Raw genomic sequence first — 26,498 nt, 5'->3', positions numbered from 1 at the left:
TGTTGGCTGGTATAGTGTCTAAATATGTAACTAAGAACATTTTATTCTAATACTATACTACTACTTGGTTCTTGTAGCCTACTTTGCTTGAGTAATTAATTTTACTTCTACTTCACTCTATCTCAGAGGGAAATACAACACCTTTAACACCGCTATAGTGACTGACTACTTTGTGGATTCATATCCCTCATAAATAAATAAAAGCCAGGCGAGTGAATGTGACACACCTTAAATATAAGTACTGTGGTACACAGAAAAGTCTATTTGGCTTACACTTGTACTTAAAGTGGTATAGTTGCACGGTGTATTTGCAGTACAAAATAAAACTTAGATACAAACTAATTGTGTACTCAAAGTTTACTAATCTTACACTTAAAGTATACTTTTTATAAACTACAAAAGTTGGCCAAATCAGTCTCAAGATGTACTTAAGTAGTACACTTCCAAATATACGACTAATACAGTGAGATTAGTTTATTTACTACATAAAGTAGACTTGGGAAATTCACTTAAACTGTACTTAAACTGTCAATAGACAAGTTTTCTGCTTGCATGTAATGGATATTAAAAAAAGAAAGTATCTGAGTACATATATGTAAGTACTGTGGTTAAGTACAATTTGAAGAATTTCTATTTGATGCTTTATTTACTAAACTTCTACTCCATTACATTTTAAAGGATAATATTATTTATTTCCTCCACTATATTTACAACTCCATTATATTCATAGTTAAATTTAAGCTTCAACATTAAGCTGCTGACACAGTAATGTGTATAGTATTCAAAAATACAGTACTGTAACTCTGACAGGGGCCATTCTGTAAAACTTATGTTAACTTCCTCTTGTGGTACCTTAAAGTACCTTTTAGTGATAACACCAGGACCTACAACTTACTTGTAAAGGACTACTTTTACGTCGACAATAGTGGCAGCTACATAATAATGGAAAATGCTAAAATGTCGGCTAACAGTAAGACACAGTGAAGTGCATCTAAAGTTAGCTAACATTAGCTACGTTAACCACCGACAGCAACTGGTCCCACCAGACCAAGTGAGGCTTCAGCAGCAAAACCCCTGACTGTAATGGACTGAGCAACGGTTCGTTTCAGTGTATATGAATTAAACTTTGAATTTGTAGGGGGGAAGAATGTGTTATTTCTTATTTTAAAAGTTAGCTACACAAGATCTCAATACTTCTTCCACTGGGCCGTGAACGCCTCACCTGACTGAGTTGACAACCATGAGTCTCCTCCACGGTTAACGCTGTAAAATCAAACTATCTAACGGGTGACAGATGTCGCTACAACACCTAACTACTCCACTTTTTTTTTTCATATAATGTGAGAGGGCTCCATCTACTGTACATCCAGCAGTAAAGGCTGAGAGAGAGAGCACAAGCGAGCTTCAGAGAGGACGGGTGGGGTCAGGAAATGCGGTCTTTCCCCTCGCAGTCCCTATTGGTCAATCGGCTGTCTGTGTAACGTCTCCCCGACCGATGATTGGCTGCTGCGCTCAACGGTTCGCACTTGATTGGTTGAAAACGCTACGCTGTCTGTGGGCTGAGAAGTTGATGATTCCGTTGGTTCCTGACTGTGAGTAGAGAGATTGAAGGGGCTGGGCCCACGGTGGAGAAATGGCGAGAATGGTTAACGAGAACGGTTGTGGAGCGGAAACACAGAACCCAGAGCCGCAGGGACCGGGCCGGGGTACGGCCAGATGGGGTCCACAACACGCCGGTGCCCGAGAACTGGCCAATTTATACTCACCAGGTGAGTGGATCCTCTTAGCGGCTCCGTCTAAACGAGCTCATTCGCCCGGTTCAAGTGTCCATGAGTGGCGTGACATAACGACAGGCTTGACACCGCGTAGTCAAGAAGCAACAAACTGCAAACAACTACTAAATTCAACAGCAAGAACACCGGTTTGTCTTCAGCTGCCACTAATACATGACACCGAACAATGAGCGACAGTGCTGTGTGTGTGTGTGTGTGTCAGTGTGTGTGTGTGTGTGTCAGTCACACTTTTGTTGTTACACAATAGGAATCATGTGAGATTGGGTGAATTTGTGTTTGAGTCGTTGTTGTCCTTTGACATTTCGAGCATCAGGCAGAGGTTAGAAGAATCCACTGCCTCTGCTTTAGGCTCAGGAGCCTCGTTTGGACATGGAGCTGGCTGTGACCTTTCATAACAGCGCTGCTGCTAAGTCAGCCTCATGGACTGTAACTCACAGAGGAAAGCTTTACCAGCAACTAAGGATCCAGATAGTTTTTAGATTACACTCAGACAGTCCTCCCACCACCTTCCATGCTGTTTAGTGTAAAGCCTTCACACCCATTGTACAAATACTTGCTCCTCATTATCAGTTGAGGATCTGAATCTGAGTTTTACCTGCCTGAGGGGCTTTTTTTTAAATATATATACTAATTAGGACTGTAAAGTGTGGACAGGTATTTCAGGCCCAGCTGCTCACCAGTCACGTCCCAAGTAAAGCAAGAGGAACGTTACCTCACTTGAGTCTCACTGTTATGAAAAAGCAGCTGATAATAAACGGCACTGACTAGATTAACTCAACCTTTGGACATTTTTAGATTGTGTGGTGTAATGTCAAGTTCATGTGCAGGACTGGAGACATAATATAACTGAGAATCTTATCAGGGAAGTTTTCCATGTTTTAATCACGGTGTTTTTCCTTTAAGGCAAAAGATGTCAAGAATGGATAAGTGTCGTCCTCTGCTTCTCTCTCATGGCCTTCAATTTCATTCACCTTCTTGCCAATTTCCATCTGGGACATCTGTGGTATATCCTGTTGAGCATTGGTAAGTGCTGCCTGAAAAATTACATCATGTTCTGATGTTTTTGTCAAGTTTTTCCAAGCTGTGTTGGTCGTTCTCACTTTCTCATTCCCTCATTTTCAGCGGCAGGAATACTCACCGCAGACTTTGCGTCCGGATTTGTTCACTGGGGAGCTGACACATGGGGATCAGTGGATCTACCCATCTTCGGAAAGGTAACCATGAGCCGATTTCTGTTTTCTTTTTTTTTTTTCTTTCCCTAAAGTAGAATCATTTGTTTGTGCTATAAATACTCAGAACATTTTCCTGCATTTACATTGTGTATTGTTTCTTGTTTGACACCCTGTCTGATCTATCCTGCAGGCCTTTATACGACCATTTAGAGAGCACCACATCGACCCCACAGCCATTACCCGTCACGATTTCATTGAGACCAATGGTGACAACTGCATGCTGACCATAGTCCCTCTAGCAAACATGGCCTTCAACTTCCTCACCCTCTCCCCCGGTGAGTTTTGCATCAACAAACTCAGCCTGACATTTACTTCTACATGAAACTGCTGTGTCATTTTCTAAGCTGCTACTTGAAAGTAGCTGATCCAAGGAAATAGGAAAAAGACAACAGAGTTCTGTCTCACCCTGTCTCTGTTTCCTTTTCACAGCGGAGATTTACCATAACTACCCCTGGTATTGCTACTTGTTTGCACTGGCCATCTTCGTGACCCTTACCAACCAGATTCACAAGTGGTCGCACACGTACTTCGGCCTGCCTCGCTGGGTGGTGTTCCTACAGGACTGCCACATCATCCTCCCCCGCAAGCACCACCGCGTCCATCACGTCTCCCCTCATGAGACGTACTTCTGCATCACTACAGGTTCCTCTTTATTTCCTCGTTATGAAAATTCACCTGTATGTAGTGTTTTAAAGTGAAATTGAAAACTTTATGGTCGGGTTGGGCAATGTCTACCAAATTGGCATATGATGACGTCCACATTGAAACAAGAATGATGATGACGTTGTTGGGCAGTGGTGTTAATATGGGTTTCTGAATCGGAGGTAGTGTGTCCCCTCAAAAGTTGCCATATGGCAGGAGCTCAGGGCTTCGGGGTGAGACTATTTTGGTTGCACATGCGCACAAAAGTCTAGCACTGGTGTGCCTGAAATGTAGTTATTTACTTTATTTATTTATATTTTTTACACAGTTGAGGTTATCACAATTTCTTGTTGCATGTGCTGTGATTTAAATGCAGAAAAAGATGTATTTGCACTTTTATTCCCGTTTACAATCGTTGACATAATGTGTTAAGAAATAAAATTTATTATTACGTGCATCTAAATGAAAAGGTTAGGTGCTCTAACAGCACTCTCCAACCGTCTTATCCAGCCTAGAAAACTGTCTCCCGTTACCAGCAGAGTCAGATCAACTCTCACATTCCTGGCTGGTGAACATTTGACATTCACCCTTGTGACAGATTTAAAAGAGTCTTCGTTTCTGCACCACGTCTTAAACTTAGTTGTGTTCAGCCTCAGAAGCTTGAAGCAGAAATAGAGGGAGAATACTGAGGAAGCCAAGCTAACAAAACATAAATAACAACGGCAAGAAGTCAGACAAGGGTTCACCTAACAGGTCAGGTTTATTTTGAAAATAATAAACGGAACATGGAGATGTGTTGTTCGTGCATTAAGCCGCAACAAACTTCTTTTAATTTCCTCTCCTATAACGCCAACAACTCTCACCTCACGGCAACTGTGAGGGGACACACTGCTTTACTTTATAATCATGATGTTTCGATGGCATCGTCCAATGGCCCAACACTACTTTATGGATGAGAGTCAGGCAGATTCATCATTGAGCTCTCTCCCTCCAGGTTGGCTGAACTACCCTCTGGAGAAGTTTGGTTTCTGGAGGAACCTGGAGGATCTCATCCAGAGTGTGACAGGAGAGAAGCCCAGGGCGGATGACCTGAAATGGGCTCAAAAAGTCAAGTAAAGCTGCAGGCTAACTGCACCCTACCTCAGAAGACGCTGGTTCCGTCCAGCTCATCCCCTCTTTTTGCCTCACTTAAAACTGTAATCCGTAGGAAGAAAAACTAACAAACACTTTCTGATGCCATAGCTTTAAGTCTTGCACATTTTGTCTGTTTTTCAAGAAGAGGGCTCTGTTGACGGATTTTCTTTCATTACTCACTCACGGAGATCGTCATTTCAAATTGCAATATATCCTTCACTCTTCGTATGTCGAACACAACTCAACTATGAAGGTATGGTCAGATACAGAATTTGCGATCGCTTTCTGAGGAGATTTAAAGATTTTTCCCTCACGACAGAAAATTTCAAACGATCCCAAGAAAGAATACTTGAAAGAGTGAACTCTCCCTTCGCCTCCTCCAGAGCCACAGCCGTTTATTTGGGGAGTGGATGAATCGCTTTATATTTAGCACTGCTTTATTTTCTCTGGATCAGTCTTTTTCATCTCTTTTAAAGGGTCTTTTGATGTGCAGGTAATAAAATTGGATGTAGGTCATGGTAAGTAGTAGGGATGGGGTGATGTAGCGTTTTTGGATGCTTTACCAATGTTGAAAGCTTAAGAACAAATCTGTTAATTACTGTTACATTTGTTGACATCTTGCACATTTGATTTCCGCTGCACACTTTTATTTTTAAAGAGAGGTGATTGCAACATATGTTAATGAATTAGATTATTTTTCATTACTGACCAAGTCCCATTTTTGTTTGCTACAAATCAAGACGCAGCCATATTTAATAGTTTAGCCATGGATTTGTAAATCTTAGACAATGACTACAGTTACAGTTGATGCAAAATGAGAGGTTTGACAGCTCAGAAAAGGAGTTTTAAAGAAAAACAAACCAAAAAAGTAAATAAGAACCGTATTGCTAATATTGCTGTCAGATCCCAAGCTGGCATTTTGATTCAATTTTGCTTTGTTTTGGACATTGAAACAGTCTGCATCTACATCTTTAAAGGGGCTCTGTGGAACTGCTGTGTTGTGCTGGAAGACGGTCATTAGTTTATGTTTGCAGACTCCATTACTAAACTATTTTTGTTAGCTATTGTTTGCTCTCTGTTAGCTGAGAGAGGCATTTGAGAACGTGCTTAAAGTCACATACTCTGGACTGCTGCCAAAAATGTGAACCGCATCCTTCAACAAAGAAATTCACAATCAGATGGAATCAAACAACTTAAAAAACCAAGAGAGACGGAAAGGTCTCATTTTTCACGTTGACTCACATATGGTCAAAAAAAAAAGTGATTAATACATGTAAATTGCTACAAATTCTTGCACAGAGCCCCTTTAATGATAATGGATGTGTAATTTTCAGGCCAAGCTATTCGATCAGAAGAAGTCACATTGATAAAAATGTGTGTGACTGTAGTCGGCGTTGATGCTTAACCATAAGAAAACCTGTCCAGATAGACTTGTATCATCCGGTTGTTCTGCTGAGTCAGTCTCAGAAGACTTTTCAGATGATTGTGTGTCCTCTGTGAAAAAGCATTTTAAGTTTTGACTCGTTGTACACAGACAGTTCTGCAAGAAAGAGGCGCATGCAGTTTTGTCAAGCTGCCTTAGACACCACAGACGCAGTACTTGTGTGTTTTTGTTGTTTTGTTTCATTTGCAGCGCTTCTCTGTCTTTCTGGGATTTGTGTCTCAGTTAATCAGACACAGATGCTCTTAATATGTGCCAACAGTGTGTAACATTGTTTTCAATCCCCACATGTTGCTATTCTTTTGTATTGTGGGAAAGAACTGTCAGTTTCAGAGCGTAACATTCCCTGTGAGTTATGTTGCCACCGTGTACCGTCTTGGTAACTGTGACAAACAGACTTGGTGATGTCACAAGGGCTTCGGTGAAGGCTGACGATCCAGGAATTTATTCACGCTTACAGATGAGATTATGTAATTAATCAGTTGGTTGAGAGTTTTTTAACGGTTAAGTCTGTTGTTTGTAAATGTATTGTACAGCTAATAACTATGCAGTTTAATAAGAGGCCCTTAACTATATGTCTTAACTCATCCGATTAGGTTAAAATGCCTTTCTTTTTCTAATAGTTTACACCTAGTTGCTAAGTTGGAAAACTGGAGCTCAAAAATTTAGCTACTTGATGAACTGCATGACAAAATTACTTTTACTAATTAAGATGTCACAGACGTAAGAATGCGTGCATGCCTACAGCATGTCGGCTTGTGCAAGCAATACACCAGGTCACCAGCTTTTCTTTGGGTTTGCGTAAAGCAGACGCTGACCGGGGAGGATTGTGCTCGCTCCAGGTGAAATTAATCGTGCTGCTTTCAAAAGACGACCCGGTTTTGAACCCCCAAAATGTTCTCCCGTTGCAAGGAAAATCCTGTCAGAGGTTTTCGGGTTTAAATGGAAGGAGCTAATCTTGCTGTTCGGTTGGGTTGCCCAGGTCAAAGGCTGAATTATTAAGCTTCTGGTGTTCTAGTCAAAGTAGACAAGTTAATGATAGTTAATTTTTAAGCCAAAATTCTGTTTTATGTTATGTAATATTCCAGTTTTTAAATCCTTCATACTTGATTATATGAAATTATTCACCATAGGTCAACAGCAGACTGCAGATTGCATACTGCTTGTAGAGTTTTGTGAGAAGCAGTTTTGTGTACTCTAGGTAGTGTAATATATGCTGGTATATGGATACCGTTAAGTGTCTCTGCATCAAAGTTTAAGGCCTGCGTTAGAAGTCCTACTCCTGTAGTTCTTTTTAATCAGTGTTAGGCGAAATATTATTTGGGCACCGCTATCTGCAGTCAGTAGACAGACAACTTATTTTCGGCTCTACTGGATGTTTCATTGCTTCAGTACATTGCTTTTTGTGATAATATAAGGTTGATGACAGTTGTAAGGACGTTTTGTGTTTTTGTAAAACTGCTAAATAGGGCAATAGCTAAGGATAACGGTTAGACACGCCAGCTATGATATGCCATAATTAGTTTGGAGATTGACTTAACCGACACCCTTTAAAAATATGTGGTGAACTCACAAGGAACCCATACCGTATTAATCTTGCTATAATTGCTATTTATGGCTGTCATAGTCGGAGTCTGGTTGCGAGTATCGATCTAACATGCATCGATTTATTCTTCATTCTCATTCTCCAGATGATCTCAGGATTGTGGTTAGAGCGATTTTAAAGTAGTTTATTATGAATTCATTGGGAAAACAAACACTCCATTAGTGAAGTTAAGGCCTTTATTTAGTCGATAGAAGTCGTTTAAATCATTCATCTCCATCAGATTCTGTTGGCCAAAGAAGCTGAATGATTTTAAATGCATTATAGGTTCTGTTGTAGCCATATGTCAGTACAGTTAACTTGGCCTTCTGTTGTTGAGCTAGAAGTTGTGATTAAGCTGTGTTTGGTTTTCCTGCTTAGAGACAATGGGCTTCAGTGGATTTGAAGGGTACTTTGTAATGATGATGTGTGGTAAACTAAATATTTCCCCCACTGGAAACAATTTTGTGAAAGCCAATGAACTTGTTGGTAAGTGGTGTGGGCAGTTGTTGTTGGTATGTTTGACATTCTGTGTTGAAATCACTTTTGTAACGATCCTTGATCTTTTTATTGAATTGCCTTATCCTCTCCCTGATTGATTTACTGTAAATCTTGCCAGCGATATGGGAAAACAATTTATTGACCTGACCTTAAATTTACTTGCCTCTCACTTCTTCTGAGAAAAGACCCATATGGATGTTGTAGTTGGTTCTGTATGCTGGTGGTGATGGAGTTTTAGATATCAGAATAATGCCTTGATGCCTTTTTGTTGTCTTCAATTTGGGAGACTAACAATGTATATATTAAACTGTATTTATAAATAAACTAAATAAACGGTTGATAATTACACTACCTGTTGTGTCTGATTAATGTCTTTCTTTATTTTTTGCTCGAAGGTGTTGTAGCTATGATAATTAGACTGCACTTTCTTTATATTGTTACTCTCTCACTTTGCCTGTATATCTCACTTACTCTCCTTTTAAGAGTTTACATTCAGAGCACACTTCACTGTAAAAAACACAATTGTGAATGAACTGGTTAACAGAGACATTGTAAATATTACTCGTAACACTTGCTCTTTTCCTTCTAAAAAAGAAAAAAGTCAAATATCTGTATTAAAAAGGCCTGTTTGTAATTTATTTTTTTAAAGGATGAGTTCACCCAAAAATGAAGTTGTCATTATCCAATCACCCCCATGAGGAAGAAAGGTTTGGTGAAGTTTTGTAGTCCACAAAACATTTCTGGAGCTTCACAGCAAAACAACATTGCAGCATTCTACTAAACAACTGAAGTAGATGGAGAATTGTTTTAAAACATAAATAAACAAACAAACAAAACATTTAATGGTTCCATACAGCTCAATCACAGTCTCAGACTGATTTGAAAATACTTCATTGACACTCATTTTAAAGCCAAAGTCTCTGTTAGCGGAGTGGAGAGAGGAACTGACAGGAGGCACTCGAGAATGTGGATAAAGTCTCATCCTTTAGATTGTGGAGGAAAATCCGACCCGAGTCCTTCACAAAGAAATCCACAGTTCCAGCGGCATTAAACAACTTATTCGTCCACAGGCTTGTATAGGCAACTGAGAGATGGGAAAGGTCTAATTTTTCACGTCACATTACACTCCACTCATGCATGGCCAATAAAAATGTGATTAATGCATATAAATTGCTACAGATTGTTACACAGAGCCCCCTTTAACGTTTTAAAGGTCCCATTTGTACGAAAAGTTGATATTTGAGTCTCATCCCAATGTGTCAGTTTTTCACGAGTTAGTTGAATACATTTTTCTTACAAATGGCACCTTTAAAACAAGTCCCCATCTACTTCGGCTGGTTAGGAGAATGCAGAAGTGCTGTTTTGCTGTGAAGCTCACAAATGATTTGTGGACTACGAAACTTTCAGGTCTATTTAAGTCTCTGGTTTTGTTTTGTCTTTCAACACCAAACACATTTACCAACTCATCCATCATTTTCACACCTCTGTTGCTATGTCACACCCCATGCTTATGATTTATCTACATAGTTTGCATATTTCCTTTGAAACATGAACACTTGTACTCGTCCTGTCCTCCTTTTTTTCTAACACTTTCATATGGTTTTGCGAACAGCTGTATCAGTCTGTTTCAATTCCGCTTTCAAAGCAGCCGCATAATCGATTCCTCGCAGCACGAGCTCAACAAAGGAAGCGATGCGCTGCGTTACTCGCGCGCACGCACCGTCAGCCACAATGGCAAACGTGCGTGCGCGCTCCCGCTGTGTAGCGACAAGATGGCGGTCGCCGCCTCATCAGGTAAATGTTGAAGAGAAATAAATCACCAAGAGATGCGGCCGTGATATCATCGGCTCAGGGTATTTTTATAACGTAGCTAACGAGCTCCATTGTGAGTTTAGTTATCTAATAATGCAACTGCGGTGTAAAAAGACGGGAGCTAGCGGAAACTGGAGCTTGAATAGAGAACAGAGAGGAGAATGAATAGGAAGCGATGTTATTAGCTAGCGGTAAGCTAACGTTAGTTAAGTTAGAAAGGCGACGAGATGCGGTACGACTGCCGAGAATGGAAATACACGTCTTGCAATGCTTTGACACCATTCGTCTGCATACTCAACATTATACAAGTTGTCGGCTTTCGTTTAATAACGTGATTTAGCGTGGTAATGGTGTATATAGCGATGACGCTAGCGAACCAGTGTTAGCTTGTTTGCGACATAAAATTGTGTGCCGACTCTGAAAAAGGAAGTGTCACAACCCGGATCATTAGGTGGTTATCGATAGATGTCGGTGCATCAACATTCAGCTTTCGTGCATGTTTAATCTGTGACCCGTCAGACGTCAACGCCTGTACGTCTTCCGAGACAGACTTCCAGCTAATCCAGACGACATGATCTGTGTTGAGTTTAAATAAAGAGCTCCAGAGATGCAGGTGAAGTCAAATTGCTGCACCAGCTTGGCAGCGTGACTGTTTTTGTTTGCATGGCTCAGTTAACGGTGCAGCACCACCTTACCTCACTGCAGAGGATAAATGATGCAGCATTGTTGAAGCCAGATGCTAAATTATAGGATATGAATGAACATCTATCATCAAAAGGCTGCCGAAAGCTGGTTGGGGCAGCTGCTCCACATTTTCCCGTCACGTTGGCTGTGCCTGCATGAGTCATGCCAGCTCACACCTTTATAACTGCAAGTCATTGCTCTGGCTGGAGCTCTTGCAAATTGACAGTTTTGGTACGCTTGGCGTTTATGTGTTAGGATAACAGTCTGGCTGGTGGTTTTTGTGTGTGTATGTCTACGAACAGGCGTTAAAGTTCCTCGCAATTTCCGGCTCCTGGAAGAGCTGGAAGAAGGCCAGAAAGGTGTGGGAGATGGGACCGTGAGCTGGGGTCTGGAGGATGACGAGGACATGACCTTAACACGGTGGAGAGGGGTGATCCTTGGCCCTCCAAGGGTGAGTGGGGCCATTGGGTAGCACTTAAGCGAGGATTGTGCAATAAGCACTAAAGTGGCTGGCAGGTTAACAGACTCATGTGACCATAAGGTGTCAGGTTTGATCAGCGCAGTGTACAAATCAGGAGCTACAGTATATTGGGGGTGGGACAAATATCAATATTGCAGCATGTTGTATGGCTTCCTCCTGGATAGGATTATCGATACACTGGTGCCAGATATTGATAATCGTATTTGAGCATGCAGTTTCTCTGAACAGATTCCCCTGACTGAGTCACGACTATAACTCCTGTGGTGTAAACTTGATTTACATAGATTAAATTTAAACAGCTTTTAGTGCGGTATAGTTTTGTCCTTTCTCTAACATTTACCTCCAGACCAGAACTATTATGCATCCTGGCGGTTGTTTCATCTAAATTTATGTCAAATTCTGTGAAACTGACACCAAAAAGCAGTAAATAATTACATTACTCCTGTACTTTAACATTTTAGGGGTATTCTGTATTCCTCAGATAGACAAAATCACTGTATTGTAAATTGTACCTTGTGATTCCCACCCTGACATTATATGGTTTGAAACGAAAACTAAGCAAGCTATATCTTAAGATTGACGCACAGGGATTGAGTGTAATGAATGATGCTACATTAGTTGTGGAATCGAATTTAAGGCAGCAGCACATTAAACCCATTATTGACAATAAAAATGACACATAATATATTACTGCAAAATTACTGAGAGCAACAGGTCATGAATCACATCACAGAATTTGTTCCTTTTTGAAAGCAGTCATGTGAAGCATTGATTCTTTAGATGCTAATGTAGGAATGTCAATACTGTATGCTGTTAACATGCTTGTTTTTGCTTGACTGCCTTTGGGGACTTGTTGCAGCTTGATATGGATCTGTAATTTATATAACTAGAAGAACCCTAATGCTGCATTCCAGTCAAAGATTCAATAATTTCCACCTTCTGACCTACAAGTGTTTCAGTGCACAATGCCAAATGTTAACAAAAAACTCAGCTCACTGTAACACATTTATGTCTATTTGGTGACTACACACAAGTGAAATCTCAGCAGGGCAGCCTCCCTTGCATATGTAAATCAATTAGAGGAGGGACAACGACACATGACGCCATTATACATTTTGGTATCTAAATATTCAATTCACAAGCTTAATACAATAACTGCTGTCTACAAATACATCCTACCCCCCTCCCCATGGGTGTATCCATTGTTTTGTGACGTCAGACAACTGCTCCCTCATGGGGTAGGGGTAAATGGATGTGCCCTGAGTTTCCAAGTAAAATTCTGAGTTGTCTGGAACACTTTATAGAGGACTGTGGATATCACTGTATGTCAGACTCAGCCAATTTGTGCTCTCCTTAAGTTTAAACACATATTTTTTACTGTTCTTATGGAAATGGGTAAAATATAGTTACCTTTCTAATGATTTGGGTTATTTTCTTTCACAGGTGTTGTTGGGGAAAACATTAAACATTGTTTACTGATTATCGATCTTCACTGTGCTGTAACCTCACCTCTCCCTCCTTGTTTCTGTCCACAGACAAGCTATGAAAACAGGATGTACAATCTGAAAGTTGAATGTGGGCCAGAATACCCAGAGTTACCACCGTACGTCAGATTTGTGACGAAGATAAACTTGAATGGCGTGCACACCTCCAGCGGTGTGGTATGTAAATCTTTAAACAAGTTTGTTTTGTTTTAGCTTAGTTCCCTAAATGTGGATGCCTCAGCAGTAGTCTTTTGAAATAGATGGTCTTGTTCATGCAACATTGATGAATACATCTGGAGAATATATTTGACGTATGTAGATTTTGTAATATCAAAGTATGTCCAAATCCAAATGAACTTCTTATGATGAAGAGCATTTACAGAATTTGAGGGTATCTGCATGTAGTGCATGCTTAAATCAGTTGAAAGTTGATGCAACATTGCATTAATTTTGGCACAGAAGAATAATGTAAATGGTGTAAGTTATCTACATCTGCTTCATTTAGGATGGATTTGCACATCCTTTAATGAATGTTAGTTAGGATAGGATACAATTGATATGGTTTGTGATCTAGAACACATTGGTTTAATCCCTCATTTTTGAGTGCCCCCTTGACTTTCAAAACAGAGTTACAAGGGGTAGTGGTTGAGATCTGTCTCAATGAAATAGGACAATCCTCCAGGACCCTTACACATCATCAGTAGCTGTCGATGGCATTTATGTAAACTGATGCGACTCGACATTTCCAATGTGGTGCGTGACTTGCCATTTATCTGATGGAGACAGAAAAGCATGGTTGCTTGCACTTTGCATTTACATTCAAAGGACAGAGAGTTGTCATAACCCTTGGTTTGAAGTGTCCTCTTAAAAACACTTCATTTGGAGGGCCATGTAGCCCTAACACTTTGCCCTATATGAACTGAGACACCCTATCCCTAGGCGTGAACACTCAAAACAGAGGGGTAGGGCTAAGTGGTAGGCGCCAGGGGTGTATGGGGATTGAGCTATTGTCCTTAAAAAAAACCCTACTTGGCAGTGTTTATTAGCTTTGCAGGATTCAGAGTGTCACATCCTTTCTTGTTCTCTGTCCTGCAGGTTGACATGCATGCGGTGACTGCACTGGCCAAGTGGCAGAACTCCTACAGTATCCAGATGGTGCTGCTGGAGCTGCGACGGCTCATGACATGCAAGGAAAACATGAAGCTTCCTCAGCCACCTGAGGGCCAGATCTACACCAACTGAGCCCCTGCTACTTTTGCTTCCACCACCCCCACCCACCCCACCCCCAACTCTTCTGTTTTGCTTTCATCCCTTTATCCCCATTCTACGCAATGTGACATTCCACCTCCTGCCGACACTTGGGCAGAGCGCGCACACACACACACACACACACACACACACATAAGTGCACACACACACATAAGTACACATACACATATATCAGTATACACACACACACACACACAGCAGAAGACTTAGTATACAATGACAGATTATGCAAACAGACACACACATTTATCTGCATACACACAAACACACAAACTTATTGAGCATCATGAAGGTCATTCCAGGCACTGGCCCCCTCGCTCTCCCATCACTGGAGCTCTGGGTGGACTCAGTCCACACCAGATGTGATCATTCGAATACTGTACATGTTACTAATCTTTTTTTATTATTATTTGTTAAGAAATGCAGATTGTACAATAACATAAATAATCTTATTGAGTGTACCTCGTTTGTGTGTTGCCTTTTTGTAACATTGAAAACAGCCTCATAAATAACATAATTGCACATATTTAACAAGACGTGTGGTTGCTGTTAGTTACAAGATAGCATACAAAACCTCATATCCAAAACTTCTTCAAAAATGTGAAGTATGTGTTGTCATGTGGCCAGATGTGTGTTGACACATGTCCTTTAGTAAATTTATGATTGCAGCTCAGCGAGGTGCCTGGAATCGGTCACATTATTCACATTTTCCCCTTCCATGTCAGAAGTGTCCAAAGTGAACATTGTACATGTACAGTATCTACACCACTATATCTGATCGTAGTATGCAAATCTACTGTAGGTCTGCAGAAGTCCCATGCTTGAAAATGGAAGTGAAATCAGCTACCTCTTCAGGTCCTGTGTAACGTCAGGGGAGTGATCTGACTTGTGAAACTGTCTTTGCTACTTCATGTAACAATTTGTTTTACTTTCTCCAGTCCTACCATAAATCTGAAGTCATGCTTTTCACACATTTGTGTCGTTTCAGATCACTACGTGTTAGTGCTCATGTGCTGCAGGGAGTTTATGTGGAGCATTTCTATATGATAACTTCTCTTATTTACTAAGTTATTTGTGTAACTTCTGGCTCTGAATCACCCAAGCTGATTCTGTGTGATGCAATCACTCTTACATTTAGAGTTGAATTAGATGACTGATACCAGTCTCGAGTCCATAAACAACACGGAAGCTACAGCCAGCATGTGGTTAGCTTAGCAGAAAGGAAATACATTTAAAGCTTTTAAATAAGCCTGTTGTGTCCAATTCAGTCTGACTGGCCAATACACAAAATAGCGAGATGCATCTTGGAGTTACTTCTTAAAACTGCAAGAAAGGGAATAAGCATACTTTCCAAAATGTGGAACTATTACATTAAACTTTTGTTTGCAGTTAAGCTCTTACTGGCTCAACGTCACCGTTTCTGCTTCAAAATTTCAATAAAGTTTACTCCCAAAATATAATAAACTAGTTAAATGTCCAACTATTATTGTAATGTATCCAAATATTATGGTTTATTGGAAGAAAAATAGCCATTTTGCCACAAAAATACAATAGAACTTGTTTCCATCAGACAGCACTGGTGGACCATCTTTTAAAACCCTCAGTTTTAATTGTTATGAAGCCTTCAGTGATGAATGTTCTACATTTTTTCACACTTGTGAAATTCTTTAATGTTTTATCCAGCTGATGCATCCAACTTCAACAACTAGAGGCCAGTTTCTATATTACCTTTGAGTGAATAAATCCTTGAGGAGACGGTGTCCTTACAAATCCTGGAGGCCTGTAACCATATATTTTAAAGGTTTCAGTTCCAGACAAGAATCACAGCACTAGAACAGTTATTTAAGGTGAATATAAATAAATAAATGAATTAATGGTGTCTCCACCGCCTCACTTTCGTGGCGAGCTAGCAGGTGAGTCTTTGTCTATTTTAGTAGTTTATAATGAATTGCTGTGCGCTTGATCTGTTCAAGGTTTTCAAAGTATTTAAAAGGGGTTGCTATAGCAATTTGCCACCTGTTTGTACGTTTAGCCTACTCAACCTCCAGTCCAAGTACATTTTTGCTTTGTCTTACCTTACACAAAAAAACAAGCAAAAACAAGAAAACACAACATTAATAATAATGCTAATGATAAGATTCAAGATAAAAAAGCTCTTATAGCATCAGTAACGGTATCTGCAGATATTCACATTTAGATTTCGGAACTGGACCGTAACCGAATAAAGTGAGCATTGCTCATCCATCAAAAATCACACTAATCATTAATGCTTTTATTATCTCTCGACTGAATTACTGCAGTGGTCCCATTAAGTCTCATAAATTGTTGGAAAATGTGAGACTACCTGCTCACCTGCATGCATGTGTACATGTGTATTTTATTTTGTCCTTTTTAAGTATTTGATTGCCTTATGCCTGCCCTTTGTAAAGCACTTCATAAAACGTTAATATCTTTTTTATTATCATTATATGATTGCAGTGACAATGTCACCGACGTGCTGACACTGCAGCAAGAACACTTCCAGTACAAACATCTAACATGAGTCTTATTTGAGGTTTACCCAAAGTCCACAGGCAAGAAAACTGGTTAGGTAAAAGCCAAACTCTTTGTGTTCATTATGTGGTCAGACAGAAAGGTGTTCTTATGTTCGCCTCACAGTTTGTACAAACATAAGAACGCCTTTCTGTCCGTCCACATAATGAACACATTAGTCAAACAAGAGTTTGACAATAATGTTGGATTTTATGACATTTCCACTAGGGCTGGGAGATATATAGACATATCGTTATCCTGATATGAGACTAGATATCATCTTAGATTTTGGATATCTTTATATGGTCATATGTCACAAGTGTTGTCTTTTGGTGTCCTGGTTTTAAAGGCTGCATTACAGTAAAGTGATGTAATTTTCTGACCTTGGCAGACTGTTCTACTTGTTCTTATACTTGCCTTTACCCGCATAGTCATTGTGTAGTTATTTTGTGAAAGCTCATCCCTACAATAATATCACAATATCATATTGGAGTATTTGATAAAAAATATGTGATATTTGGTTTTGACGTCCAGTCCTAGCATTTATGGAGTACTTTTAAGTAGATTTCAAAATATTGAGATCCATACCGTGTATTGGGATATAACCTTTTTGCTTTATTATTTTGAGGCCATACTGCTGAGGCCTAATTTTCACCGTTTGAAAAGCACAGGTGTTACTAGTAACATTACCAGCAACTGCATTCCATTCAGGTGAGTCAGTTACCGACTCCTTAACCTACTGGAACACAACCAGAGCCATTGTTCATGTTATTGATTACACTGTGCTTCTCCTGCTATGATAAGTCAAAATGTTGTAAACATTTATGAATCAGCTCACCCACTTCACAAGAGGCACATTTTGTGGGCTTTGACGTGAGGACAGCCGTATCTTGTTACCAAAGAGGAATGAAGAATTAGTTACTTAACAGCAATCATTTTGCAACCGACCCTTCTACTTACTGCCCAGTGCCAGATTGCATGCTGTATCCTGCACCTGAGGCCAGCAGGGGGCAGCGCAGGCCTGGCATGTCAATAACAACTACTGCAGCACATTTTGTTTTCTGCTGGAGCAGGCAAATGTAGGTGAGCTGTAATGTCAAGGGCACCTCATAGTGCTGCAGCCGGGACCTGACCTAATTAAGAAGTGGGTGCAGTAAAGACCAGTGGATCAGTGGATATAGACACTGCCCTCTGTTATCCAGTGGAGCTGATCTGCAGCTGCAGTGGACTCTGACCTACCCAGAAGCCATGTGATTCTCATCAGTGTGTGTATGTAAGAACAGCCAAAGGAGGTCTGTCACTAACCTCTATATAAGATGACAGCAAGTCGTATTCAACGCCTCCAGGGACTGAAGACACTTGTGAGTACATTTCTAAAACATGTCTAACAGGCAGTTTATTTGCTTGTCGGAGTGAGTGTCACTGAGGTAAACTGTGTTATCTCTTCCTCTAAAATTTGACAATCTGTTCTGTGACCGCACTTTCTCTCCACTAGCTTAGGTGATTATCAGACATTATTTAAAGGTGTAACACTGGTTTTTCTTCAAAAAACTGTCTTGAACCAACATAGTTATATATCACATGAGCCTTTACACAAGTCATTTTCTGACGTGTTTTGTCCATCATGAGATCAGCTTGAAAGTTTTGAGCATGCTGACAGTCAGAGCACTGAGGCCCACATGGTTCGGTGGATTCCTCCACCATGTGTGAAAAGGGATGTGAAACTTGTGTCAGCTGCTTGAAACTTGACTTGCAATACCGTGCATGTGAACTGAAATGACGTTGATATCACACTGGCTTTATCTTTGGAGAAAGACATTGTCCTTGACTTGACTTGTTTACTGAGAGTGACTAATAAACTCAACTGGCCTCATCTGACATTTTCTCTCATTAATAATCAGAGATAGGTGTGTTTCTTGGTCTACAGTGTTGCATGAAGGAATCAAGTCTGAGCAGCAGTGGAAAGTAAATTTACAGTACTTCCTCCACAGTAGCTACTATTTGTAAGTTCAGTTTGTCAGACACTTGAATATTTCTATGTTTTGCTACTTTATAGTTGTACTTCAGACGATTTCAGAGAGAATATTTATAAGCCAGTACATTTATTTGACAGATATGTAGTTACAAGTTCTATGTTACAAGTTATATTTTACACACAAAATATGTGTCATAAAATATGCTACAGATTAAACTATAATCATAAAAGTGTTGCTCAGACATTAATGTAACCATACTAGTAATTCAATAATACAGTATTTCATAACATCAACACAGGGTATTTTTTTCTGCTAAATAAGTACATTTACTTTTGATACTTTTAAGTTGAGTTTCCTAATAATACTTTTCTGAATGAAATAAGAAAACAGGACTTGTAATTGAGTTATTTCAGATTGCTGACTGGTGCTTTAAAAAAAGATCTGAGTCCTCCAACACTGGCTCTGAACACGAGTTTTAATAACTCACTGAATCTGATCCATGTGATCGACATCAACAGAGCGCAAATGAGTGTCCAATGTTCTCCTTCACATTTTTAACATAATTTTAACAGTTATGATTAAGACGATGTCACCAGACAGATATTTGGTACGAATAAACTAAGTCACTAATAGATTAGCTGATCACATGTGCACGATGAAAAGTCTACTATCCAACTATCCACTTTCCAAGATATTTCATAAAGTATAATATTTAAAACCTTACAACTTACAACTTATTTTGAAACAGTGGATATGGTTAAGAATAACGCTTCAGACTTCAAAGATGGACAGCATTTCTGTTAATTGCATTTGAAATATGTCTTTCAATTATTTGTGAGTATTTTGTAATTGGTATTTGACACTACTGAAGAGATTTTAACGTAAATTGGTACAAGATACTTTAGAGCATAATCATTTTGTATTTTTAAAATGCTCATTATTTTCTCAATGATTCATTACCACATAAAAAAATAACAAGACCAGGCCAAAACCTAGTACATAAACTGCTTCCTCCAGCCTCCAAGATGATGATGAGAAAAAGAAAAGCAGTGACCACAAACCACAGCAAGGCTGAGTTACAGACCAGAGGAGCCCCGCTTTCTCTGGAGCTGTACCCACTGATTAAGCTCCTTTTTAATCGATTTGACACAAGCCTCATATCTTCAGCTCCAGTTGAGAGACTGTCCTCATTTTCAGGAATAATATTTCGTCTGCACAGGAGGCAGTTAACACAAAAAATATTTGAAAAGTTAGTTGTGTTTTTTAATAGGACAGAAAGCGAGTTTCTATACTGTACAAGAAAAAAACATTTCAGTATTTTTTTTGTCGTTGTTGTTTTCCTTCCTTCCCGTAGGCGTTCAAACTCTCACCAGAGCCTTGTGTGTGATAAAAATCTGAATGTTCTGACATTTTGTGAAATTCAGATAGCTCAGTGTTACAAATGTAATTTCCTGTATTTTATCTTACATCTTCTGGCACCAGCATCTTGCTTTTTTTTTTTTGATACAGTTATTTGAAGGGCATTTTGTTTTTTTAATATGATACATTTCGATGTATCTTTGTTCATTTCTGCCTAACTTTTTGTTCAAGGTATGACACACAACAGAGGTGGAACCATTCGGTGAGACGGCTTCTTCTTCTTCAGACTTTCTTCAGACTGATCCGGCTTTATCATGGCTCTGCTGGTCCACATGCTGGCCTGTGCCTTTGGCCTGGGCTCTTGGGTGGCGGTGAACGGTCTGTGGGTGGAACTGCCGCTCATCGTCAACACTCTCCCGGAGGGCTGGGAGCTCCCCTCTTACCTGACAGTCATTATCCAGTTGGCCAACCTCGGACCTCTGCTCGTCACCCTCATGCACAAACTGTGCCCGGGTCGTCTTAAAGAGCATGTTGTCATTTACTCCATCCTCTCCATCGGCGTCCTCTCCTGCATCCTGCTCGCCTTCTTCTGGGACAAGACTACGATAGTGGTCGGGGCTTCACACAGCACTGCCTTCTTCATCATCACCTTCTTCCTTTCTCTGGTGGACTGCACCTCCTCAGTTACCTTCCTGCCTTTCATGATGCAGCTTCCAGCAAAATACATCACCACATACTTTATTGGAGAAGGGCTAAGTGGTTTTATTCCAGGTGTAGTCGCTCTGGCACAAGGTGTAGGCATGGCCAAATGTGTCAACTCCTCTGAGACTGCAGGAAACCAGACAGGCGGGGACATGTGGTCGTTACACACAGAGTACCTTCCTCCCAACTTCTCAACTGAGGTGTTTTTCTTCTTCCTGGCAGCCATGATGTGCATCAGCCTGGCTGCTTTTGTTGCACTGAACAGGCTTCCTCGGACATACGAGCTGTCCACTGAAAACCTTGTGCCGGACACTGCCGCATCTGTCAGCTCCGGCCTGGACAACCCTGGAGCAGAGACTGATGGGGAGGGTGCGAAGAGCCAGGGTGAGGGGCCAGACAAGAGCAGACAGGCCAACACGAAACACACCGCGTACCAGCTGACCTTCATCTACTTTATGGTGGTGTGGGTTAATTCTGCAACCAACGGCCTGCTGCCCTCTGTGCAGACATACTCCTGCATGCCCTATGGGAACCTGGCCTATCACCTCTCTGCTGCTCTGTCATCCGTGGCCAACCCAGTGGCTTGTACCATTGCAATGTTCTTCCAAAACAGGTAAAAATTACAGATGTATAGATTTAGATTTTTCATTAAAAGATAGGTTGTCTTAAAACAATAGTCAGGTGCCCATATCACAACTTGTAGGTGCCATTTTAAAGATTTCGATCTGGTAATTAATTTTTTTCTGCAAAAACAGGTCAGACACACGGAAGATAATTCTTATGTACGCCTTAATACCTGACCCATAAGCCCTAGATCTTAGTGGATAAGATGAGTGAGTCAATGAGCAAATTGACGCGGGTTCAGACTTTTATAACAGCAAAATTACTTAACAATATAGCGTTGTTGAATTTTATGGTTATGAAACCAAGTGACAGTAGGCTTAAGTACACAGTAATTTTTTAAAAAATGTGCTGCAGTGGATGGATGCTGATCTTTTCTTTGAAACTGGAAAGTCAACCACAAGAACCCATTTCATCTTTTGGAGGAACAGAAGTGATGTGAACAGAAGTGACTTTGGCTCCAACAGTTTGTGTTACTGTCCCTCTACTGCAGCTCAGGAAGGAAGCACAATTCAGTGAAGGCTCATTAACTTCTGATAAACTGGAGTGTATTTTTGCACAGAACAAGGGGTTGTGGATTTTGGTCCCCAAATCATTAAATGATCAGTATGACTCCAGCAAGCACAACCTGTTTCAGTGTTGATATGGGGACCTGACTGGAGAAATTGTGAATGTATCCTTTATCTTGTCTTCTTATTTTTTATATTTGAAGCGATCACTATCACTCAGATAAATTGCTTTGGCACACAGTTAATTTGAGATAATAAAAGTCAATCAAACTCTCCCTTTCAAAGAAAAGTTATCTATCATCTCACACTGGCTTCTTAGAAATAAAGAACCTGCGGCTGATAACGAACCTCTTGTGTGTTCAGGTCTCTGGTCTTTCTTGGTGTGCTGATGGCGTTCGGGACAGGATTCGGCAGCTATAACTTAGCTATGGCAGCCATGAGTCCATGTCCTCTGCTTCAGGGGTCTGTGGTGGGAGAGATGCTCATTGTAAGTGAAACACAAACATGTTACGTAAGAGAAATGTTAAAATACGGAAAACATTGCTCTGTGGCTTTATCAGGGAAAAACGTGCCAAAGTTCAACTCCTCTTTATTAGTGTTGAGCAACTCTGCTTTCTCTCATAACTGATGATGACGTGACATGTGGACTGTTTGTGTGTAGCTCAGGTATCAGCATTTCAAAATGACGATTTGTGATATTCATTTTGTCCGACTCAAATGATGTTAAGCATTTCCCTGATTATTATTCAGATGAACTGTTGAGTCCTTTTGTTTTTTTTGCCCTCACCAGGTGCTCTCATGGCTCTTCTTCACCGGGACGATGACGTATGTCAAAGTAATGGTGGGTGTAATCCTGAGAGACCGGAGCCACATCGCCCTGGTCTGGTGCGGAGCTGCAGCACAGATGGGCTCACTAGTCGGCTCAGTCACCATGTTTCCGCTGGTTAACGTCTACGGACTGTTCAAGTCAGGAGACTTCTGCAACACTAAATGTCCCTTATGACATTGATCTGAGATCTACAGTACTAAGGAGGCTAGAGACATTGTGATTTTAAAGGAATAGTTCAACATTTTGGGTAATATGCTTGTACAGTTCTTGCAGAAAACAAGATGAAAAGATCAATACTGCTCTCTTATCTGTGTGTTAAGTATGACACCAGAGGTGAGAGTCAATTAGCGTAGCTTAGCATAAAAGCTGTAAGCATGGAGATACTGCTAGCCTAGCTCTGTCCAAAGCAAGTGTACCAACTGTGATGTCACCCATTGGTTTGTGGACTAATGTTGGAAGCCTCAAGTTTGGCATTATGGTATCGCCATCCAGATCCAAACTTGGATAAGAGGGTGAAACTGGGGAGGATATCCCGGTTTGATCTGACCAGCACAGTTGCCAGAATAAAATGTTTAAAGTTGATGTTTCAGCAAACAACTGGAGACTGCATTTCAAGTGTGAAATCAATGGAAGTTTTTAAGGAGACTTCAGGACATCTCCTGCTGTGTTTGTGGTGACCAAAGCAGGTATTTTAAGCCTAAACATCAGCTTTTCCTAAACCTCACCAAGTGTTTTTGTGTCTAACCCTAACCAGACCATAAGTAAAGCATTTTCACAAAATAAAATTGAAAAAGAAACGTAAAGTTGTGACATAAAGAGATGTTTCAACATATCCGTGGTTTGCAGAAATGTATATTGCCAACATTTATTCTGGTGACTGGCTTGATCTGACTGAGATCCTGAGGAGCTGGTAAGCACATTTTTAACTTTGGACAGATTGTTTCCTTTACTTCCAGTCTTGATGCTAAGTTAAGCTAACTGACTGCGGGCTCCTGCTTCATATTTAGCCCACACACATGAGAGTGGTATCGATCATCTCTGGGCAAGACAGTGAATAAGCATATTTTCCAGAATTTAGAACAACTTTGAGGTTCTTCTGTTTTTTCTGTTATTTTCTTTCCTTGCAGCTTTATGATTTTGAAGCCATGTTTGCACTTAACTATCATTTTTTCTGTCAAAGGCATTGAAAAAACTAAGATGGAAAAACCTTTTAACTTATATAAAATATAAATATACTTGTATAAATATGAATTATAAGATGTTCATCACTGGGAAGCAGCTATTTTTTCTTGATTCAAAAAAGTGCATCACATTAAACTGTCAGCCCGTTTTTGCCCACTAGATGGCACAAGTACACTTCTATACAGTATTTTAAAACCTGCCACTCCACATTCTGCAGGTACTGACCACCAATCCTCACACATGAAACACATTTATACTGTGCACATTAAATTAATAATTAATAAACTGATTTATTTTTTAAAAATGTGTGAGCTAAAGATTTAATGCTGACCTTTAGACATGTATTATATGGTATGTTTCCGCTCAGATATAACATGCATGTATAAAATGTACAGCTAATAAAAAGAGGTTGTTGATGCATTTTATTGCTAACTATACTACCAGCTCCTGTTCAGCAACAATCAGTGGGATATAATGTAGATGTCCAGGTAGGGTGAAATATAGTTTATACAGAGAGTGGACAGCACAGGTCCTGCAGTAAATATTAATCTGTGAAGTTTAAATGGATCAATTCATGTTGATCTGTTGTTATGTTGGACTGTAGATATTGTACCATTAGTGTCATGTGTACCGAGCAGTGGAGAGTAACTAAGTAGATTATTGAATAACTCTAAGTAGAATTCTGACAAACTTGTACTTGGGTATTTTCCACTTCAACCCCACTGTTCAAAGGGAAATATTTAAGCTTTTACACCACTGTAAAATTTAAAAAAACCTATCAGATTAAGATTTTACATCTACATAAACATGCAACGATCTTAAAATACAACACAACATTAAAACAGTGAATCCCAACCACATGGCTTGTGACCCCTCACAAACAGTGTCTGGTTTGGGCCTTTTTGCCATGTTTCAGACGTCCATGAGTTGTTATCAGTTCCACCAAAGAGACATTTATCCTTTAGACTTCTCACATGAATTCATCTAAATACATTTTCAAGGCTGCAAGAGTTAAAAATGTTCAAGCTACAACGTCGTAGTGTACACATGTGCTATGGTCTCATCTCAGGATATACAACATCACATTTTTATGTTAATATGTTTTTTGTGTTTTTGTGGCATTCAAGCTGAACATTAAGATTGCAGCACTTGATAAATATTAACAGTAGCTGAGTTTACATTGACCTCATGTAACCACCTGAACTGAATTGATTGACCCGACCTGAATGCATTTTCAATCAGATCTAGAGGGGTGGTGCAAACCTTTGATCATCCTTTAAATAAGGGAATATTAGCACCTAATGAGGTGCTTTGTTTACATGGACAATATTTCTTCATTCTGATTGAAGATTTCTGGTCAACTGTTTACATGGGACGAGATCAATAGGATCCAGTGGTTCCATGCAACAGCAAATTTAATTGGAACAGCTGTGTGACGTGCACAAAAGTGAATGAAGCCTGAAAGTAATCACGTTAAATCGTTCACATGGGAGAATTTTGATTTTGATTTGTTTATGAAAAGGTTTAAACTACATCTCTGCAACCAATTAAAATTTTATTTTGGTTTGGGCCTGTTTATTCTGATCGAGGTGTTTATTATTTTCATTCTGTTTGGGCTTTTAAACCAATTATAATCTATATATTAGGTTCCATGTTAATGCAGCTAATGTAACCGTGTAATCTGATCGTTTCTCTTGTGGCGTTAACATTAGGTGACGTTGCTGTCCGGAGGGACAGAAACATGGTGGTAGCAAACCAGAACTGGTCTGTGGCCAATAAAACCTGTTTTAGTTGGAGATCTTAAAAGATTTAAGGATTTTTGACAGTCAGAGGCTCGAAAAGACCTGTTTAAACAAGTGTTTGAAAAGATGCCGAATTCACTGAACCAGAAACTGCTGAAAACCAAAATATTGCGAGGTCAGTGTTTTCTCCCAATATTGTTTAGTCCTACCTATAATCGAGCATACTTAGATTGCTGTAAGTGCTTTAAGTAAAGGATCTGAGTACTTCTTCCACCACCACTGAGAATTCATATTATTTTGTCACCACCGCTGATAAGAGCAGCAGATAGTTTAATTCTTAGCTAAAGTGACCATGATAAGCTTTACAAATGTATTATTTATTACAGGCCATGCTGCTGTTATTGTCCACTTATTGTAATTTATTGTTCACGTGATGAAGACTGCAGACTGGATTAGTCATGGAAATGGTCAAACAAACGGAGAGAGATAAACAGCCATGGGAAACCAGACAGACTTGATCCTATAATATGTCTGGTCCGAGCCCCTTCATCCCTATCAAAGATGCTGCTGCACATCCTCTGAGGAGGACGGAGGGACGCTGGTCATCCATGGGAACCGCAGAGTGGTTTCCCATCAGCAGCTGTTCCTCCTCTCTGCCCCCTTGCCCTTCAGAAGGAGAGCGAGAGGTTCCCCGGCCTGGAGGAGGAGGAGGAGGAGGGCTCTAATTACTGATGCTCAGCAGGGGCCGATGGCTGTTGCTCCTGCCGCTGGTCACTTGGGAGCTTCCCTGACCCCGACACTGAGTAAAAACAAAAAGATAAGGAAGGGAAAATGGGGCCACAATTAGCCCTATGTAGCCTCCAGGGCCCAGGATCAGTGGAGGAGAAGCACAGATGGGACTTTCTCACTTGGATTTGTTGAATCTACATTGCAGTATTGGGTAAGCTGCACAGGAATCACTGCAGTCAGTTGTTGATGCAGGATGGACGTA

At 40.2% G+C, this 26,498-nt stretch overlaps 3 protein-coding genes across 5 annotated transcripts; all 3 read left to right on the top strand.

The window, feature by feature from the left end:
* The first annotated feature begins 1,589 nt into the window (after positions 1-1,589).
* Positions 1,590-8,676, top strand: peds1 (plasmanylethanolamine desaturase 1). Its single transcript, XM_073469627.1, has 6 exons — positions 1,590-1,769; positions 2,697-2,816; positions 2,916-3,007; positions 3,156-3,300; positions 3,455-3,667; positions 4,662-8,676. Exons 1-6 carry the CDS (start codon positions 1,634-1,636, stop codon positions 4,781-4,783), a joined length of 828 nt encoding a protein of 275 aa, XP_073325728.1. The 5' UTR covers positions 1,590-1,633; the 3' UTR covers positions 4,784-8,676.
* Positions 8,677-10,036: 1,360 nt separating this feature from the next.
* On the top strand, positions 10,037-14,516 carry LOC140999298 (ubiquitin-conjugating enzyme E2 variant 1-like). Of its 3 annotated transcripts, none has more exons than XM_073469629.1 (4): positions 10,037-10,119; positions 11,124-11,272; positions 12,838-12,963; positions 13,882-14,516. In XM_073469629.1, exons 1-4 carry the CDS (start codon positions 10,098-10,100, stop codon positions 14,026-14,028), a joined length of 444 nt encoding a protein of 147 aa, XP_073325730.1. In that variant the 5' UTR covers positions 10,037-10,097; the 3' UTR covers positions 14,029-14,516. The 3 variants fall into 3 exon arrangements, with proteins under 3 accessions (XP_073325730.1, XP_073325729.1, XP_073325731.1); XM_073469628.1 differs by having other exon boundaries at positions 10,110-10,178; XM_073469630.1 differs by lacking the exon at positions 10,037-10,119 and adding an exon at positions 10,207-10,328.
* Positions 14,517-17,725: 3,209 nt separating this feature from the next.
* Positions 17,726-24,185, top strand: slc52a3-1 (solute carrier family 52 member 3-1). Its single transcript, XM_073470434.1, has 4 exons — positions 17,726-17,948; positions 20,154-21,237; positions 22,118-22,241; positions 22,545-24,185. Exons 2-4 carry the CDS (start codon positions 20,237-20,239, stop codon positions 22,755-22,757), a joined length of 1,338 nt encoding a protein of 445 aa, XP_073326535.1. The 5' UTR covers positions 17,726-17,948; positions 20,154-20,236; the 3' UTR covers positions 22,758-24,185.
* The last annotated feature ends 2,313 nt before the right edge of the window (positions 24,186-26,498 follow it).

This window comes from Pagrus major, chromosome 7 (assembly GCF_040436345.1).
Source record: "Pagrus major chromosome 7, Pma_NU_1.0".
Lineage (NCBI taxonomy): Eukaryota > Metazoa > Chordata > Actinopteri > Spariformes > Sparidae > Pagrus > Pagrus major.
Note: the sequence above shows the minus strand (reverse complement) of the source record. Positions and strands in the feature narration are given on the sequence as shown.